Source organism: Mycteria americana, chromosome 1 (genome assembly GCF_035582795.1).
Source record: "Mycteria americana isolate JAX WOST 10 ecotype Jacksonville Zoo and Gardens chromosome 1, USCA_MyAme_1.0, whole genome shotgun sequence".
NCBI lineage: Eukaryota > Metazoa > Chordata > Aves > Ciconiiformes > Ciconiidae > Mycteria > Mycteria americana.
The window spans coordinates 192,422,905-192,442,150 of record NC_134365.1 but is presented as its reverse complement, the minus strand read 5'-3'; the positions used below and the strand labels follow the sequence as shown (position 1 = coordinate 192,442,150).

Sequence of the window (19,246 nt, the reverse complement as noted above, 5' to 3'; positions counted from 1 at the left end):
TATACTACGTATGTGATGGCAAAGAACGCAAAATATGCAAAAAATGACATGAATATCACATCATTCTCTTCACCTTGATTCTCCTCCTCCTGCCATCGCTCAGAAATTCACCACCACGTTCATGAAAATCAAAATGGCCAGAGTACTTGGGCCAACAACTATATGTACACAGAAATGGGTTTTCACTAGGACATCTGTACAGTCAGGTCCTCAAGGATTAGCCTAACTGCTTCACTGAATCTGTCTTAATGAACTTTTAGATTCGTATCTATCTCAGGATTCATTATTTCCTTCAACTCAGCCCAAGGATTACTGACTGGCTTATGGAGGCTAGCAGTATTAGTAGTCTGATTGCATTGCATTTTTCTGTGCATTTCTCTGTGAAATTAATGAAGTAATAATCAACAAATTATTCCAAAGGTATTTATTTCTTTCTTGTACATGAAATAAAAATAAAATCTTACCAAAAAATGGAACCACACTTTACTGAAATATATAATCTTATTCATACATCAAGCATTTTTTTTAATATAAGCTACAAAAATAGAAATTTCATCTTGGACCCATATAATATTCTTGCAGTACTGCCTAGAAAACTATGTTAAAATAAATATTTTTTCCTTGAAAAGGGACAGTGCACATTGCTTAACCAGACAAGCGTAAAAGTAACAAGAAGAATTCAGTGCAAATTTCTAAAATAAGCGTTCAGATTACGTTTCCTTTCATACATGATTTCTAAATGGTTAACAGTTCAGGTTTTTCATAATCTGAAACAGTTGATCAGAATCAGCTGAAAAGAAAGTTGAATAAGCTATTGCCTCTTTGTCTTGGAATTTTGTTTTCAGCAATGTCTAAGGTCTCTAATAAACTCTTCTTAGAGCTCTCGTTTGACTTGAAGTTAGGCAGAATTTGCCAGAGTGGAAGCAAAATATTTTTTTACTTCTTACCTAGAATGCTTCAAATATATTCAAGCTTTACAGAACAATTTGGCCATTTGCTGTAGGTGTCTGTGAACTGGGGTCATAGTTAAAATTTACAGAAGTACACATTCATTATGTTAAAAATCCTGTCAATTATTACTTTTAAAAAGTTTTGTAGCAAACAGATATTAACGGTAGTTTGATAAACAGGTATTTAAGTTAGAAACATCAGACTGCATCTGACACAGATCACTTAAGGATCTCATTAGCATCTGTTTTCTGCATGTTTTATGTAGACTCAAGTTGACCTTTTGGTTGAAGTTCACTCCACAGAAAGTGTCTCTTACATGATTAAAAAAAATAATAAAGAACTAGATGGGTTTTTTACTTGGAGGATTACGTAGGTTTTAGTTTAGTTCTCATCACAAAATGTACATGATATTTTATACATGTTTCTAAGGTTTCAATCCCTTAGAAAAAAAGCAGTAAAATCAAAACACAACTTCTCCATCTGCCCTTCTGAACACACACCCTACCTCAAGCTTTAGCACTTCAAGAGTCAGACTGTTCGCACGACCAGAGCTAGGTGACATCTTCTGGATAAAAGGTCAGGGTTGGACAAAACCATTTAAATCAAACTCAGTGAAATAATTTCAAAAAACGTAAATGTCCTAAAAATTAGTTAACTTTTTTTCATTTTGGATGATTCTAAGTCTGAACATTGGAATTCTAGTCCAAAAAGGCCATCTTGCTGAATTTGGCTAGATTTTGAAAAAGAAAGGAGAAAATTGCAGACAACATATTTTGCTATGCAGCTTCTAAAACTTGTAATTATGGCCACTAAAATCATATATTCTGTTAAAAAACAAGTACAAAAAAAGAAAATTCATACAAAATCAAGTAATTATTTAAGACTTACTCAAGGATACTGTTGGTCTGATCTTGCAAAATACTTAGGCAGGTGCTTAATTTTAAGCGTGTGAGTCATTGTGCCAAGAGAGATTTTATGGTGAACACTAATGCACAAATATTAGTTAGACTGGCTCTTCCACTTCAAGATAAGCATGGACGTAAGTGCTTTGCTGGATATGGATCAGGATGCTCAGCACCTAACAGGACTTTAGGCGCTGATCCAGCAAAGCACTTATCCACGCGAACAACGCTGCTGACTTTAAGATCGCTGCTCATGTGCTTAACATTAGGCATGCTCGTAAGTGCTTTCCTGGAAGGGCCCGATAGACCAATAGTGTATAAGCTATAAAATTTGAAGCAGTGTATGTTTAACACACTGCGTATTTAACAATGTTAATCTGCTGAGATTTGCCTTTTCTTGGAACAGGGCATGTCTAACTTCAAGCATTTATTTTCAGAAAGTGCATAAAAAAAGCCTTTAAAAGCTGCTTTGAGATTATGGCAAGTTAAAATAATATTAGCGAGTCTCCTTATGCTCCTTTCATTTCTTCTTTGCATGTCTTTGCGCAGGCATCTAAAAAGGAAAGAGAAAACCCTAGTCATAAACATTAATCTATTCAAATAAGCATCCATGCATTTAGTTTCCCTCTAAAAACCATCAAGTCAGATGCAACTGAACACCTGAAAACAAGCATCACCGAACTCTTCTAAATTTCAGATCTGAATGCAAAGTCTGCCAACTATGCCACCTTTTTCACTGAAAATATTCAAATCACCAATTGTCACTTCTACAAATAGAACCAAGTTTATTACTTAAGACTGAAAATGATGTGCAAGTCCAACCCTTACATATCCCTAAGCCAGTGCTGGTATTTCCATATGAAGTTTTCCATGCCCACTGATGTCAATCCATTTGCAATGTGAAGTCTAAAAAAGTGGAAATGTAAGAGCTGCTTAATCCCAGAACAACAACTATAAAAGCATCACAACTCATCAGATATTTGCATGAACATGTAGAGGTGGCATGTAAATGCCAAAAAGAAATAAAGTAAGACCACATTTCTGTAATGGTGCTGGCATATTGTTTCATACTAAGCTAACCAAGGAAGAAATAGCAAAGCAGCACTTCATAATGACCTACTGCTACTGCTAGCCAGGCATAGTAACTATATTTAAATCCTCGTTGTGGTAGGAAATATTGTTTTATGTATTTGGCACCACGTGCTCTTCATAACTTCTTACAGCTACATGTTGAGGAAGTTTCAAAGTTACTAAATGTATTTCATTCTTTCCTAAAGGGAAAAGAGTTTTTGTTTTCACGGGAAAGCTCTAATGGCTTTTGGAAATGGCTTATTTTTTTTGTCATGCACAAATTCCTGCTCAACCAAAAGCACAGTCACTAATAAAATTACTATTGTTCTAAGTTACGGCATAGCTGACAGCTGAAGTCGAGATGTGACACACTAAAGCACAGCGCACAGAGGAAGAACTCTAGACTTAGTCCTTGAGTGCAGTGGCAGATGTGAAAGTCATGTACAGAGAAAGAAAAAAAAAAAATCGGTACCCCAGATCAGAAGTCAGCACAAAGGCCTCCCATCTCTATCACAATTGTCCACCTTCTGTCCTAAATTCTGACCAGAGAAACTCGGACTTTTTCTTAGAAGAAAAGTTCTTGAACTGTTCAGTCGATGAAAAGATGCATTTCCAAAATCTATTTCACAAAATTTTGAACTATTAAAAACCAAACCCCTAAAACTAGCAGATTTAAATATCCAGACAAAGAGCTTCTACCAGGTATCTGTCCTACCTCACAGTTCCTGTTTCTAATGTAACTCTCTCCCACTCTTGGCTTTCCACTCAAACGTCCATCCCATGCTCGTCTGCCTTCTCAACATCTTCTAGTGCTTGGAATTGGCTTTAACATACACAATTCCTTTCCTCTCATTTACCAAAATACTCCCTAAGATGTTGCTTACTGCACAAAACTTCTCCATTAACATGACAGTATGTGCCTGTTCTTTTCCTTTTTCTTTTTGTAACATTATCCTGCACTTTGAGTGGTGGTTTTCAAAAGTTGTCATCACTGGTGCATCCCTTCTCCTACTGATATGCAGCTGGGGGGTTTCTTTGTCAAATAAACTGCTGGGCTAGGCTGAATGGTTTTCAAAATCTAACCTTTCCCGTTCATGACCGCAATTGCTCATTCTGGGCTCACCAAATGCTAGTTCTTTCCAGTCATAGCGAGGACCCATTGGATAAACCAATACGTGCTGCTACAGGGCTGGTCTTCACTTACGGCCCAGAAAAATAAGGTAGGAAAAAAGCAAGATGGCAATTCTAAAGGTGGTGGACATAGAAATTGTCACATACCTTGACAACTACTACTAATTTTTAAACTCGTCTGATAGTTAATGTCAGAAAAGGAAACTTAACTGATAGGGCTGCTGAAATTCTGCTAAAGACAGCTGAAGAACAAGGCAGTGTGGTATAACGGGAACTTCTCTATGGCTCCACATAGCAATTCCTGGGTTTTTTGGTGTGCCCTACTGCTCCCTACCCCCTTATACTGTTTCAGAAAGTTGACATTCGTGACTGGAATTTTATTAAAGCACCAAATAGCTTGGGATAATGATTCTAACTGAAAAATCAATAAAGTCTCGGCATCTGAATCACACACTTCTCAACCTATGTTCAAATGCTAGTACTACAGGCTGATTTTCAGAGATAAGGAAGACTTACAGTAGTGATTCCTTAGAATGCCTGAAAAGCATTTTTTTCTAAGGAAATTAATTTTTGTTCTAGATAATCCACTTCAGACAAACATTTTTTGAACTGGGAACATTAACTATACGCTATTGGGAGGCCATCCACATTTGTTAAACAAATCTCTCTGTAATCACAGATAATAATTCCATAGATGTCCAAATATTTTCCTCTATCTGGAATTCCAACCATACTGACTTTTCCATTTACAAACTACGCCCGAAACGTTGAAAAAACCACTGGTTTCAAAGGCATACAAACCCCAACAACAATTGCAAAACTGCACGCAACACACAGTAAGGCTTCTCATTCATTTCTGGTTGGAAGAGAAAGCCAGAGAGCTCTTTAACCTAACAGACATCACTGTCATCCATGGGTTGTAAAAGGCAGCAAGTAAGTCTGAAGTGGAAAAATGGCATAGTTACTAAATATGAAGCAACTCCTAGTTTCTCGGAAACTCCCCATTATCAAGGGATACAGGCAGATTTTCTACTGAGCTGAAGTAGCAAAGAATGACGTATTTTAAGAGTGTCTTTCTAAAATACACATTGTAGTTGATCCACAGTAATGGCCGAGTGCAACAACTGGTGGATGAAACTATGAGTTAGTGCCGTGCAGAACTGGCTAGACCTATACAAATGATCCCAGTGATTCCACCTCTTTTTCCATTTTGTGAATCAGGGAAGTTGCAATGTAGCAGACAGCTATCCCTCTGAATATATAGGAATACTCTGTAATGAGGAAAGAACACACCCAACAGTGAGTAGTGCGTTTTAAGTAACAGTCCTACCTTGTGCAAAACTTCATAAAACTAAACCTTATCCAAGACATTCATACTTAAGCTTTTGAATTACACATCCAGCTCCAAATAGGCTTCTTTAAAAGCCCCAGTTTTGCCTTTAAATAAATCTTTCCCTAATTATTTTTGTAAGGACCTATTGACCTTGGAACTGAACATAAAAATACCCTTATACTGCTACGTGTTAAGAGATTTATCATGTAAGCCCAAAGTGATGTTGTAATTCTTTAAGGATTAAAATTTATACACAGGAAAATACCAAAAACCCTTAAGAAATATCCTGAAGCCTAATCTAACTCTTGAAACGTACAGCAAATAAAAGAAGCACAAATTTGTTACACAAAGCACTTTATTGCATTACATGCATATTGACATTCATTGCAATTTGTTTCTAGCATACCCAAAACAACCAAAATCCCAATATAGACACTATCTCTGCCTCGATAAATTGCCACCAATGGCACTTGGATTTGGGTCAACATAAAAATCTAATGATGCTATCCTACTCTGGTGTTATACTGGGTAAAAATCTCCAGAAAGTCTCAAAAAATAATGCTCCTTACTAACGAAAAAACTCTCCTTAAAAACTCATCAAAGGAGGGCATGTTTCCAGCCCACAATGGAGTGCAATGGAGAAAACTCGGTGGTGACCTTGACTGAGCTTGCTCTAGAACAAGCAGCAGTACAGTATGGTAGCATGCTAAACCTTGCTTCTCAGCCCACAGGACCATGCTAATGCAGCTAGGCTGTCTTCCTGACCCAGGCTGAAATATCTGCATGGTACTGCCTCGCCCCACTGAGGCATAACAGCTCTGTCCTACACTAGCTCACAGATCTCTTCAGCACACTCCACCATGTAGACAGACATGCCCTGCATATACTATACTGACAAAAAACCCCAGGAGACATCTTTAGCTTAACATAAAAATAACCACTATATAAAACTCTTTCAAGAACAAGTCTTTATTTTGATGCTTTAGGTTTGGAGCTGAAGAAAGTAGAAATGGATTTCATTCCACTCTTATCAACTTTGGCCAGAGCCTTCTGTGCTGCAGACATCTTGCTGTTTGCCTGTTAGTGAAATGATAAACAGAAAAAGTTAAGCAGCATCTCCATAAGAGGGGAGTATAAGCTACAAACTCCTAAATACAGAAGTCAAGCACAAAGTTGAATTGCTTTTTTAGTATACAGCAGTAAAGATAATGTTATGCAAGCTTTAAATTGTAGGAGAAAAACCTTACTAAACAAACTTGAGATTATTCAAACAGAAAAATACTTGTCACGAATTACTTAACCTCAGACAAAGACAGAGAATCAACTACAAGGACAAGGAGGTGAAACATCTTTCCTTTCTGCAGAACGAGGTATCCCAACTCAAACGTTTACTTTGGGATAATCCCTGAGTGTACATTAAGAGGAATAATGCATGCAATATAACAGATGCATACTGTACCCTCCGACTCAATCTCATGATTATGCTGTCAGCAGGCTGAATTACAGCCTTGCATTACAGATGATGAATAATTCACACTGATTTATTATCAAAGACTCTATGCACAGTGAAATAAAGGGAAAAGAGATGGAAGAACTAAGAATGAAGAAGGCAACTAACATTTGCAAAGCACTTCGAGGCCACTGGGACAACTTCCCCGACTTTTACACCTAAAACACATTTTATGAGCCATGTTTTATAGAGCTGACCTCTTTTCTTTCTTACATTTTAAAATGTTATGTTTTAAATCTCTAGCTGTTTTCCCTATTAAGAAAACTTCGCATTGACCTTTCTTTACGATACCCCTCAGTCTGCAGGACTTCACAATTACAATACTTGGGATCAGCTAGAAGGTTATGGATAGGATGGAGATATGCAACAACAGTATGATCGTCTGTGTTACTACACAAACAAAAACACTGCCAAAGTATTTAAAAAAGAGTAGTATACTGTACAGAGTCCAAGAGCTATCTTCTTTTTCCCAGATTCTCTCACCAATGTGCTTCATTATTTCAGAAGTAAATCATATTTAATGTTAAAATGAATTCTCTCTCCTCAGTCTATTTCTATCTTTATGCTCAGTTCAAAAGCTATAGGTATATAATGGGGGAAGTGGGGAAACATGCATATTTTAAACTATTTATCACCTTCACTTAGGGGGGCAATCCTCTTCTTACTTCAAAACTAACATATGCCCTGAAAAAAATCTGGGGGTTTTGTGGGGAGGAAGGAGTGCATCTGTCACCAGCTGCTTCTCTTTGCAAAGGGATAAAGAGTAGTCAGCATTGGTCTGAAGGTCACAAGACCAGCACAGCGGGCCTTTTTGGCTCCCGATGGACTGAGGAAGAATTAATTTTCTTTCAATGTTCAGAGAAAAAAGCCAGTGCAAACCTCACAACTTTGGCACACACAGACAGAATCTATTTCTTTTCACATCTCTGTTGCTCTCTTAGGAATAGTACAGTGGCAGGCACCACTGGACTCACATTTGAATTGGCCTCCAAACTTGCATTGGAGCTGGCAATCAGGAAGCTCTGGGTTGATTTAACTTCATTAAGCTGACATAAGTAAGTGCACAAGCAGTATTTCTAGGTAAAAATAAAGCCTGTCTTAGCATCCCTGGTAATTTAAGTGAATGCTGCCATCTTTGTTTCTTTTTCAAATAACTGAAATTTAACAGTTGCTATCACTAAGCCATAGGATTTCTCATCTAAAGATCTCGAAGAGCTTTGCAAACATTAGCTGAGCACCTTAACACATGTCAAAGTTTGTGAGGTTCACTGGAATGTTCACTGATAAAATTGTCAAACAGTAACAGTATAGAAGAGTTCAGAATGGGACATCAAACTATCAAAGTCAAATTAAACCTGAATGAAAAGTTCAAGGAGATATAACTACAGACATCCGCCATTTTGTATTTGTTTTTCTGATGTGTTTTGGGGGAGAAAAATAGGCACTCTGTGCTAATGTTGGATATTAATCTATGCTTTAGCAAAACATGCATGAATGCAAAGCTTGCTTACCTTTTTGGTTTTCAGATTGCTGCTGTTAAACTTGGTATAGTCTTCTTCTGCTTCCACAGGGACATCTGATAATTTCCTTTTCTGAAATGTTAGAGTGAGGAAGTTGCTCTGTCAACCACTTTTACGATGTACACACATGGAAGTTTAAAGCTTTGGCTTTATAACATAACTGTAGCACCAAAATAGGACTGGCAATCAACTGAAGAATCTGCAGTAACACTGGAAGATTTCTCTTTGTAATTGTCTTCTTTACACGTAAATATATACCATCTCTACAGTACTCAGAAGAGATGATTCAGTGTCATGGGAGGCATTTTCTTCTTCCTAACCATCTGAAGAATGACTTCTAGAAATCACTTGAATCCCATTTTTAACTTCCATGATTGTGACTTTGGTGTCAGAGTCTATTTAGATAACCTTTACAGAGCAGCTGTTGGAAGTTAGTGTCTAACAGCCAGGGAACCTAGACTCTGGCCGTCATGGTCTCATGGAACTGTGCAGCAACTCCAGTGTTACTGCTATCTGCCAACACAAGTGGATCATCATCTAGTCTATTATCTGTTTGTGCACAACCTTTAGAAGTAATTAGTTTCTACAGTTTGGCAACAGTGAAACACTGACATAGTTCTGCTGACTGCTTCATCACTTGAATCCAACAGTATATTAAGAAGCTTGACTCTGCATATGCCGGGTGCCTTCTAAGTTCAGAAAAAATGGAAGTGAACAGTTCTCGGCACTTCACATGATCAGGCCGTAAGAATGAGTATTTCTTTCCATAAACTGTGAGCGTGTGTTTAGTTTAAAGGTGAAAACTTCCTGGTATGTTTCCAAAAGGGAAAAAAAAGTATATAGTATTTTACAACACTGTATTTTTATTATTATTATATATCTGATATTACTACCCTGTCCTTAATATCCTGTGAAATCTAAACTGTGGCCTTCCTACTTTTTGTGCCAAAGAGAGTGATTTTGCAAGCAACTTGGATGGTACCATACATTTTAAGATCCTGTTTTATTCATTTGGTTTATGGTGCTTGTGATCTCTCCCTCCCGCTCCCCCTCCCCCACCTTTGGCACAGAAGCCAGGTCTGCAGCTTAGATTTCTCAGCTCTTAGAACCAGATCCAACAGCAGCCTTTTCTTTTGATTTCAATGGGATCTGGATCAGCCTCTCTAGGAGGCTGTTTACTGAGCTGTGATTACATTTTCAAATGACAATCTAATGAATAATTACTATTCTCCTCTTTTTAGAATCTGATAAACAAGTTTTTAAAACTTACAACAAAATGTTTGCATTTCAGCAAAACATTTGCTGTTTAGTTGTAGCAGAGCCTACATATTCTTTGTAGATGTCTGTCATCATCTGCCAATGGCCAGACTCCCTATGCTGACAAACTGGACAGTATGACGATTACAACACAAGATCAATGGCTTACAATTAATACGAAGAACATGTAATTTTGATTTAATCCTTAAATCACAGAGTCCCGATTGTACCCAGTTTACTCTTGTACTACAAGAGAGAGAATCTGTCATAGCTTTTCTGTTAACTACTGAAGTTTCTAAATCTCTCCTCCCTTCAGAATTTAACATAATTTCTAAACATGCAATTACTTTACCATAATAGGAAATACATGTTAGACTCTTCTTTATTTGCAATAATCCTATACTATGTCTGTCAATACACCTTGCCGTCATGAAGAGAAATGTCAATGCAAGCGAATAAAAATGGTCTGAAGGAGACTAGGTTCCAATGCACAAGCCTGCCTTGCTCCTCTGAGATCGTGAAATAAAGGAGTGTTTTAATCTCTGAAGTTGCAAAGACTTAAACACAGAAGCATCATACACCCCCTGGTCAGTGCTCTGGAAATTAATCAGATCCTCAGCAAGATTTCACTGCCCAACAACTGAACAGTTCTAAGCCTCATTTCCTCTGTAACCAAACTGCTGAAATAAGACTATGTTTAAAAATAGATTCTCAGAACTATCCCAATGGTATAAAAGCTATTCGTACATAATATGTAATGTACATCACATGTAGTTTAATATAGTTGTTGTAACATGCTTATATGGCTAATGAATATCAGTTGGCTCCTGATGTGTGTTTAATATTTCTTACAATGCATAAAGATAATTCTTAACTGAATCAAAGGGCCAAGTAACTGTGCAGCCAGAACAACTGTCCAACCACATGGAAATAACTTATATCCATGGATATACATTGGAGAACAAATGCTATTAATAACAGTAGGGCCCAATTATTCCTGCATGTGCTAGCTGACATACTGCTTAACAGAACAGTCAGTGAACCAGCCAGAAATGAGGTTATTTTAGACTTTGTTTCAGTAAGTAGCAGGCACATTGCAGGAAAGGTCGGTGTAGTAAGTAACCTAGTTTCAGTACACAGAGGGTGCCTCAGTTTAAATTAAATGGAAAGGATAATCAAAAGTGGGGTTCTTGATTCTAGAGGGGCAAACTTTGCAAACCATATGCCTTACTTCTCTAAGCCAAAGCAAAGGGACTTGATGTGTGAGGAGGACACTTGGAATGTAAAACATAAAGAAAGAAGAAGTCATTTTGGATCTTTTACTTCAAACAAGGTGAAAAATCTTGAAGGAAAGAGCTTCTCACACTAAACTATATGAATGCTCTCCCTTGCTCACACAGATATTCCCCCTCCCCCCCCCCCAAGATACTAGGAGTAAGCAGAATTCTACAATAAACGGGGAAAAAAAGACTGCCAAAAAAAAAGGATTTGTTTTAGGGGTCAGGTAATACTGGGATAAAGTGAGAACTGCCAAAAAGTCAAGCTGAGTTGGACCTTGGAAAGGAAATTAAAACAAATAGTAGAAGGTTGTTTAGCCACAGAGGCAAAAAAGCAATCAAAAAAGAAAAGTGAAGCTGCTATACAGTAAGGATTGGATAGATATTAAAGCTAATCTATGTGTGGCCCCAAAATGGAATAAATCTTTGCGTCAGTAAATTGTTTTCAATAAAGATGAAGAGGTTAAACATGGAGGCAGAAAAGAGAACAGAAATCACTCTATTCAAGATAGAAGTAAAACTCAATATGCTGACACTGTTGGGAGACTGTCTCAGAAATCACAAGTCCAGAGGCAAAACCTGGCAACTGTTCCATCAGGTAGGGACCATATTGCTGCAGAATAGCCAAACACCCATCTATATGTAAGGAGGAGGAAAAAGTGATAGTAGGCCTCAGCAGAATGGAGGGGGGAGAAAAAGTGAAAGAAGGAAGAATAATTAAAGATGTAGAATAAAGGAAAACTAAACATAGGTGATGCCTACCGACTTATCTTTTTTTCTCAAAGATAACACATTTTCTGGTGACAGAAAATGTGAAGGATTGCCAGAGGGCTTGACATGGTCCCACTTAAGCAACTGAAATTATAGAAAACAAAGATTGTGTAAGAATTTTAAGGTGGGTAAGAAACTGGGTAAAAGGGAAACAAAGGCAAATAATGCAGAAAGGGATGTCATTGGATCAGATGGAGATTACCGGTGGAGTGCCATGAACAATATGTATTCAAAATGTTCATTAATTGTTAATTAAAGATAACAGCATGATAACATTTGCTGAATGTACACCACTTAGTAATATTATGAATACCTAAAGAGCTTTTAACACTATGAAGGAAAAGCCAGAGAACCTTCAAGACTGGAAACATTAAAAACAGATGAAATGTACAGAAGTACAAGGTCATGTACACAGCAGCTAACCGCATTAATTTCTCATAAATCTGAATGTTGATCAATTAAAAATTGCAGTGGAAAAAAAAAACCAACTGTGTGCCTTAACTGTTCACAGCATGACTGTGAGCTATCTGGTACATCACATAGTAATAGAGGCAAATGGGATTCTAAGAGGTAATGAGATAATGTACTTTCAGTTAAGACAAGAAGGGAAGAATGCCATCATATTGTACTGGTAAAGGTTTTATCATGAATAAGTATATATGATTCTGGTCACCTGCTTTGAAACAATTGAATTCATCTTGGAATAGGTGTAAAGAAATGTTCCTGCAATGATGAGGGAATGGAGAACCCATCTCACACAACCAAGTTTGGCTTCACAAAATGAAAACAGAAAGGATGTATGTTTTCCCTTTACACATTGAGAGAGCTAATGTTAGGGAGGGAAAAGAGCCATTTCAATCAAAAAAACCCCATGATAATGTTAGCACAAAAGTGCAGGGGAATAAATTGGCCATGAATAAATTCAAGGTGGAATTTACAGGAAGGTTTCTGAGCATCAGAGGAATGAGGTTATAGAACAGTCTTCCAAGCGAAGTAATGGAAATAAAAAATCCTAATGAGACTTGCAGTGAAGAATGGTCAGTGTATGAGAGATTATCCAACATGGTTGTCTGGGAATCCATGACCCAGGAGGTCCCTTTCAGGGTCCTCATAAATTACATATGAAAGAGAACTTATGAGGTCATATTGTCCCATCAACCTCAATAAAACTAAATAAGCAAAACACGTATGAAAAGACTGCTGACTAAAACCATAAAATACATCTCTCTCTTTCCCTCCCCTTTTTTAAACAGGAAAACCAACCAAATATGAAGTACCTGGTAAATTTCTTGCGTTATTTCAGACTGGCTTTTCACAAGGCCAACTTACTTATTGCATTGTACCCAGTGCTTGGCCTAGTCTAGTTTTAATAATAATTCAGAGAAATTAGCTTACAACACAATGTTGATATCTTAATGTTCTCCTACCTTCAATGGTGGCTCTGGTGCTAGGCTTTTAAGTTCTGGGAGCCTGTAGAACAAAAGATTTTAAGTTATAAATTAAGACAGCTGGATTGCACAACCTAAAGCTTATAATTCCTTCCCCGCAAAGGCTGCTTTGGTTATCAGCTGCTCACACATGGCATGTGTTTGCAAAAAAAGCAGCTCATGGACTCTGTATTTCTGACTTAGATAACTAAAACAGAGCCAGGCACCATACAGAAATGTGGGCTCTTTTAAAAGTTCTTAGATCTGGCAACCAAAAGAGGAGAACTCCACTTGACTTTTGAAAACTTTGGCTATTAGTAAGATGATTATTATAAAGCACATAACATCTCTTCAATGAAGCTGTTAAGCTATGGGACTTGAAGCTTGCAAATTACACATTTTTCCATAGGCCACCATAACAGAACCCTTTGAACAGAACTGAACTGAGGGGCAGGTGCACGCTCCAAGCAAAGTCTGCTGCTGGCAGGGAACACCAGGATGAGGATGCTGGCTCACCTTCCAGATTTAAATATAAACTAACACAGGTTAGATATGTGAAGTCAAACCCAAGCAGCACTGAGTGAGTAGGGAAAAGGAAAAAGGACTGGGGATGAGGATTCTACTCCTGGCTCTGCTGCTCGTGCTTGACAATTCTGGACAAATTGCTTTAACTCTTTGGATTTCCACCCCCCCCTTGCTTTAAAATGGATACATTGCTCAGGGTTTCACAATGCAACTGTGATAACACACATATCAGACTTATATGTTACATCTCTCCTCCAGCCCATGGTCCTTAGCATCATAGGAACAACAGAAGGGCATAATCTACATTTGAAAAAATCACATTTAAAGTGTGGCAAATATAATTCCATTGTGTCATTCACTGCAACCTTGATGAACAAATCTCAGTATTCAATAGAAATGACCAAAAGGACATTAATGCATGCCATATAAAACTAGCAGCTAGCTGGAACAATACTTACCCTAAGTATTTTAACAACTCCTTACTCAGATCTTCAGGAATATATTCTGATATTAACCCATGGGCATACCGTACATAGTCTTCAGGAACAGGGCAGGGAGTGGGAAGGAGAAGAAAAAGAACATTCACATTATATAGTCACGTTGCCTTAGCCATGTTGCATGCACCACCATAAATCATAACGTTGAATTAATAGTAAGAGATTTCTAATGGATACGCTGTGATGGTTCTCTGTGTTGAGTAGTTTATGTTATATGACACTTGTAGGTTTATTTAAAAAGTAAAGACTTACTACACTCACTTTGTCAGCACATGTTATTAATATCTGTTCTATGTACTTTACAAAAGCTGTTCACTTTCTGAGAATAGTAGATATCATGTATTTTTCCGAAGAAATTAAATTTTTAAAACCTGCAAAAGTAAAAAGCTGACTCAACAGAACACGCAATCATTAATTTTAAAGCATCTGGATCTTACAATTATTTGGCAAGGGCTTCAGCACTAAAGTACATTTTCTGGCTTCAACTGAAAACAATTAGATGAGACAATGAGTCTATTTCAAAGTCTTGTACTTAATTTCAGTACTTTACGGAAAATGCCAAGGCCTATCTAAACATCACTGGCAAGACGGGATAATTATCTGCGGAAATATGAACTACTAGAAGCTGTTTTCATCACAGGGCACTCCTGCTATAAATGTTTTTCTGAGAGACTGGGGAAAAAAAAGTGACCCTTTTATAACATGAAGTCCTAAACCAGATCTTTTCCGGTCACGTTCTACACAAGGACTTACTGATCATGGGCTGGATCTTTTAAACTTGCTGCTGTTGGGGCTGCTAGAGAGTAACTGCACCCATGCACAGGAAGTATTTGCCAGACAGACATTAAGCTAAAATCTCACCTCTGAATTCTATCTACAACAGGCCAGCTCTATCTGTTCATATGCTTACACACTTAGAGAGTTCAGAAGCACATGGTAAACTAGCCTCAGGGTGGTAAAGAACTATTTCTTCTGTGCCAGAGATAGTTTCCTCCTTTTTTTTTTTTTTTTAACCTAAAAAGCCCAATGCAAACTGTCATTGAAGCAGAAAGCATTAACAAACTGACACCAGCATATGCATTTCAACTATACTGACATAAAATTCTTAGTATCTCCTATCTGCACTTCTCCTTCCTCCACTGCCTAGATTCATCAAGGATTTGTCACTCCCTCAGCCCCATTTAGGGTCAGGAGAGAACAAGAAATAATTCCAATCCAAGACAATTTCACCTCAGCACTTAATATGCCCAATTTATTGCTTAAGAAAAATATTCCCATCATTTCACTCTTTGCATTATGACACTGAATGGTGAGCCCAAGTCAACTGCTATTATGTACTAAATACAAAATCCATTCTCTTTGCATTTCTGCCCTGAAGCAATCTTCATTGACTTCCTTTACCAATTGTAAAATACCACTGTTTGCCTTCTAGGCAGTCTGTGTTCTCACCCTAGCCTTGCTTTGTTATTAACTTCCTGTCAAACATCAGGAATATTTGCGTACCTCCCTTCTTTGTCTTCTGAATGAAATATTCAGGTCCCACATGTTAAATCTCCCCTCCTTCCCCATTTGCACTCATTATATCCTCCCAGATTTTTGCCCTACAACATCTGTAGATGCTAACTACATACACCCATCTATTTATAAGGTACTGAAATTTCATAATACCCCTATGAAAGCAATTCTCTACAGAAATAAATTGCACTGTCACGGCACTGAAAGGATCAGACAAGAAAATTAGTCTTATTAAAAATAAATGTTGAGTAAGGTCCATTTGACTTCCTGTCATTCATCTTGCTACATACAGTGGTACTGCCTCCAAAACTTACCTACTTTTAACCTCCAGTATTCCTTATTTCAATGCTGCTCTTTTAAAACTAAAAAAGGCTTTTTAAAAGACTATTATATCCATGTTACTATGAGTAAGGAGGAAGGTGGAAAAAACACTGCAGATGAGCTATTTGATTACAAATTTCAGAGATAAAGTATTTAAGCATGGTCAAGACGGTTGCTGTCCAATTTTCCTTTTCTTTAAAAAATGGGGGTGGGCAAAAGGATGAAAAGCTACTGTAAAGTTAAAGTCACTTACAAGTTTTGCAGCTTTGCCTCTTTTTAAAAACCATGTATTACAATCTCTGTTCTATAAAACTGTCTAGTTGCCTCTTAAATCTCATTTATGTTGTTTCCTTTGATATCATTACTTAGTAACTCATTTTCCACTTGGTCAGCAAGTTGCTTTGTTTCTCCTTATTTTTCAGCAGCATGCAGACTTCTGAATGTCTTTGTAATAAGAAACAATTTGCTTTTGTTCGTCTTGTTCTAAACTTTTCTTAATTTTCATTAACAACCAAAGAATTTATTCTGAGTCCATTTTCAGGTTTCTCTACACAACATCATATCCCAGTAACATTCAGGACATTGCCCTCCCCAGGGAAAAGGTGACTAGAAGCAAACAGGATCACTCCAGACTGTTTGGTACCAGCATTGTCAATTTCAGGGCAATTTAATACACATAGTATTAAAGTTCTTGCCATTAATAAGCATACATTTGCGTATTCTATACATTTGTCACATAAAGTAATGTTTGGACCAGGAGCTTTTACTCTGTGACTATGATTTCCTAAGATCCCTTCCTTTTTTGGAGAAGTCTATGAAGAGCATTTGCATGCTAATATAATAATAAAAAAGAAGTCTGTTCTAATACTGAAACACTTATTGGGTGGATACTCATATATATTATAAGTATGTGTCCTATTGTCCAAGACAGTTCAGCAAAGCACTTCAGCATATATTTCACTGAGAAAAACATCTTCTCCTCAGACTAAGGACAAGCTAAAAGAACCCCAGCTGAGACCTACTGTTAATTACCATGTCATCTGATAATGATAACCAAAGAACTCCGAAAAGTCAAGGCACACAGTCACAACATATATGGAATTTTCTGTACATGGAATAAATTTACCGCAAAGCCCAATTTCAACACATTTTAGATTCTAATTGTATGTTTTAGCTCCACATATGTCATTTCACAAAAATGGAATTCATTACAATGTTTAGTTTTCTTACCTTCTTTAGTATCTGTGATTTGTATACCGCTGATATATGTAGCTGCATGTACCCGTTCACCTACAGATACATTGTTGCTTTTAAGTGCTTTTACTGTTTGATTGACCTATAGGAAACCACAGAATGAAATGTCTGTATCAGTGTTGTTATGCTCATGTTAATGCAGTGACAAAGCTCTTGTAATTTTGTTTCAAGCATATAAAACACTCAAGTTATGGACTGTAGTGAAATTTAATATACATTTGTAATGACTAGCATATGAGCTCAAAAAACGCAAAGAAACTAGCATGTCTTTGAACATGTTGCCTTGGCAACACAGCACCAGTTTTGCAGCACCCTAAGATGAGCTGAGCTACTCAGATGCAACATCCATGATCATACAGGTGAGAAATACACCTGCTCAGAGAACAGAGAATGCCTGAGCTCAGCTGGATTGCAAAGGCAGTCCTGATGGAAATCAAAGATTAACAACTTCACAGGGCACTAATACATACTGGACATAATACATACACTAATACATACTTCATATACTGGATCTAACAGAGAGATAACAGGCAGAAGATATTTTCAACAACACAAACAGGTACCTGTTCAAATGTAAATATTAAGGTATTCATTGCAAAATAGATATCCCCATACCTCATCATTGCAGAAAGTAGACCAGATTTTGTGCTTGCATTGACTAATTTAAATAACAAGGCTTCCTTGTATCGTGATACATACAATCTTTTTCTACAAAGTGGCATCACAGTAGGGGCACATGTGCATGTGTAAAATGAGATTTGCCTTCTTTGTATCAAAACACAGACCACATCAAGCTTAGCTGTAACATTAGTTTATTTTCTGCATACTGTACAGACCTCTTGAACACCGTGATTGGATCAGGATAGCAGCAACCATACCAGGACCATTCTGAGAGACTCTGCCAAAACTTCACGAGGAAACCCATTTGTAGCGCAAAACCAAGGCATTTCTGTCCAGCTTTAAAGCACGGCAGAATTTAAAAGTTCCAACAGTCAAAGCTCTCCTCTAGCCCATCTGTGAAGTGGACGAAGCAAAAGACAAGCCCCTCACCTTATGCAAAGCCTACAGAACACAGCAATAAGCTGAACTTCAGCTGCTTCTTCTGCCTCCTCACACTCCATGAATCCCTTTCATGCCAGCCCCATCAGAAAGAGAAACCTAACAAAATTGACATTTCTCTAATACCTTATCACATTCCCAAGTGCCACAACTTTACTGTGATGTCTGTCCTTCTCAGACAGGACATGTACCTTGAGCTGAGGCACACCACATGTCTCAAATGAAAATATGGACAAGCTAGTAAGCGTTTTCATTTTAAACATAAAGCAATTTTGAAAGCAAAAGAAACACAATACCTTTTTCTTTAACCACTTCAGTGTCTTCTCTTGGCTGTATTTGTGGAATTTCTGACTGCCAATCTCTGAGAAAAAACAAGTAAGGGGAAGAAAGACATGACTGGTTTGGATTGCATTTTCAATACATTTAAAACCTTTTAAGTTGTAGATACAGCATGAAAGTTAATTTACGGCTTGCACATGTTTGATATCAGGGCAGTAAGTTTCAAAAATATTGGAAATGTGGAAAAATAAACAGACTGAGCTGATACGCACAAGTCTGAACAACTTGACAATTCTTTAATTAGGCCCTAATCCAGCAAAGCACATATTTTATTTATTTATGTGTAATCCTGGGCTGCCTGAATTCACTAAGACTCTTCTCAAGTCCTTGTAGTTTGCCAAACCTTCACTGCCCTGTGTCACCAGACTGGTCATTTTAACTACATAGTTCACAACACGAAATGTTGGTTCCACAACTACTTTTTTTTTTTTTTTTTAACATAATATCTTAAATCTTTACTTATTGAATTCCAGGACCTAGTAAGGAGCCAGGACAGAGAGTTGGTTAGTGAAGACAAACCATCCACCCTTTCAATAAACCCTTTTCCTATCAGTTCTCTCAGTTCTCCACTCTCACTTCACAGGGT

The 19,246-nt window shown here is 37.4% G+C and overlaps 1 protein-coding gene across 4 annotated transcripts in view; it reads right to left on the bottom strand.

Annotated features, from left to right (window-relative positions):
• Positions 1 to 458: 458 nt before the first annotated feature.
• Positions 459 to 19,246, bottom strand: part of RNASEH2B (ribonuclease H2 subunit B) — a 48,767-nt gene continuing 29,979 nt past the window's right edge. For 2 of the 4 annotated variants that reach the window (XM_075489924.1, XM_075489930.1), the window contains exons 6-11: positions 18,618 to 18,682; positions 17,239 to 17,344; positions 14,134 to 14,212; positions 13,151 to 13,193; positions 8,410 to 8,490; positions 6,339 to 6,465 (exon numbers count right to left, since the gene is read on the bottom strand). In XM_075489924.1, the coding sequence (XP_075346039.1) occupies positions 6,358 to 6,465; positions 8,410 to 8,490; positions 13,151 to 13,193; positions 14,134 to 14,212; positions 17,239 to 17,344; positions 18,618 to 18,682 (482 nt within the window). In that variant the 3' untranslated portion in view covers positions 6,339 to 6,357. Of the gene's footprint in view, positions 2,407 to 6,338; positions 6,466 to 8,409; positions 8,491 to 13,150; positions 13,194 to 14,133; positions 14,213 to 17,238; positions 17,345 to 18,617; positions 18,683 to 19,246 lie in introns of those variants that run through there. The other 2 variants (XM_075489938.1, XM_075489945.1) reach the window with 2 other exon arrangements.